The sequence below is a fragment of the Vespula pensylvanica genome, chromosome 16 (genome assembly GCF_014466175.1).
Source record: "Vespula pensylvanica isolate Volc-1 chromosome 16, ASM1446617v1, whole genome shotgun sequence".
Taxonomy (NCBI): domain Eukaryota; kingdom Metazoa; phylum Arthropoda; class Insecta; order Hymenoptera; family Vespidae; genus Vespula; species Vespula pensylvanica.
Window position 1 is genome coordinate 649,500 of NC_057700.1, and position 1,517 is coordinate 651,016.

Below are 1,517 nucleotides of genomic sequence, written 5' to 3' on the forward strand. Positions count from 1 at the left end.
CATTTCCACATCGTCCAATGGCTGATGTGGTTCTTGTCCCAGAGTAACAATTAACTCAACGATATTATTACGATTGACTACAAGACTTAACATTTTAAAACAAGATACAAATTGTGCCAAGAATACGTAAATATCGTCGGAAACATTGCTCGAATCGTCTGCGTTTACAGCAATACCGATCATTTGCGATAATGACAAAGATAATATTAGAAAAGCTACAAAAATCGAGTATAAATTATAAAAGAGACATTTATAAAATGAGAGCGACCAAGATGAAGGTCTCCAACATCCGCATATGCTGAGAATAACAAGTATCGATTTTAATAGAGCCATACTTATACGCGAATGAAAAATATTGAATGTATTTCTTGAAAAGAAGCTTTTCTACTTGAACTTTCTACGAGGATTATAAATCCTTCGATCGTTATACGATAAACTACTTTTCATAAAGTCTAACGTCCGGCATGAACTGATTGAAATATTCTCACAAACTGAAAGCATATATTTTTATTTTATTGATATGACTACTTTGTCGTTCACATGAATGATAAGGACAAAGTAATTTTATACTTTGTAATCGAAGTATGTCATTATTATAATAACCACTATGAAAAGATGCGTTTCTTTAAATGATATTTTATTATTTAAATCATCTCTCTTTACTCCGACAGAAACGAGCGACGACTCTTCAATGTTCTATCATTATCGATTATTAATTATTCCTATGCACTGTACGTGGAAGCAGGGGCATAGTAGAAAGACAATGATTTGATTTTCTCTCTCTGATATGAAATTATTGTAATATATTTATGTCCGCTTTTGCATTTGTGAAAAGCAAAACTTTTCAAAGAAGATTAAAATTTTTCTTTTTATTTTCGACGTCTCCACTGCTTACCTTTATTCCAATGATTATTCTATAGGTTTAATGTTTGGAAACAATTCCCAAGATGATATAAGCTGTCCACCAGTTGTCGGGAAAATAAAATTTTAAACGTCACAATTAAAATTATTCATATTTTTCATGTTATTTTCAATTATAGTTGTATTACCTTAAATAATAAAACAGGAAGCAGGATGACTTTTCTTGCAGGTAAATTGTTTTATTTTCCTCTTTTTATCCCTTGCAATTTTCGATATTTACATCATATGTCTATAATATCTAAGCACTAATTCAAATCATTTACATTGGGTTTTTTCTACCTCTTTTCTGATTACTCTTCTAAGTTTGTTCCAAAAAGTTGTATGCAGTGTATGCGGTCTTAAGTATCTAAAAGAGGAGATAATTTTAAAACGTGAAACTATTATAACACTTTGTTATTGACATAAAAATACTGACGCTCACGAACGAATCGAGATTCAGAGGGAAAAGATTCATAACGATAAAAACGATCGGCATAGTCGTACGTTTCATCATAATCAAAAGACTCTTCTTGATGTCAGTGCTTAGCTCCATCAAATTTGTCTGGAACATTTCGTATGCAATTTCTTGGCTCTGCGTAATAAATAAAATATTATTT

General features: G+C 30.9%; 2 protein-coding genes across 2 annotated transcripts in view; both read right to left on the reverse strand.

The window, feature by feature from the left end:
• The window catches only part of LOC122634914 (odorant receptor 22b-like), a 2,422-nt gene extending 1,818 nt beyond the window's left edge, over positions 1-604 (reverse strand). Inside the window, exon 1 of the mRNA XM_043824432.1 lies at positions 27-604. Coding sequence (XP_043680367.1) covers positions 27-333 — 307 coding nt within the window. The 5' untranslated portion in view covers positions 334-604. The remainder of the gene's footprint in view (positions 1-26) is intronic.
• LOC122634990 overlaps positions 1-1,517 on the reverse strand; it is a 13,890-nt gene that overhangs the window by 7,006 nt on the left and 5,367 nt on the right. The window contains exons 10-11 of the mRNA XM_043824621.1: positions 1,333-1,492; positions 72-215 (exon numbers count right to left, since the gene is read on the reverse strand). Of these exons, the coding sequence (XP_043680556.1) occupies positions 72-215; positions 1,333-1,492 (304 nt within the window). The remainder of the gene's footprint in view (positions 1-71; positions 216-1,332; positions 1,493-1,517) is intronic.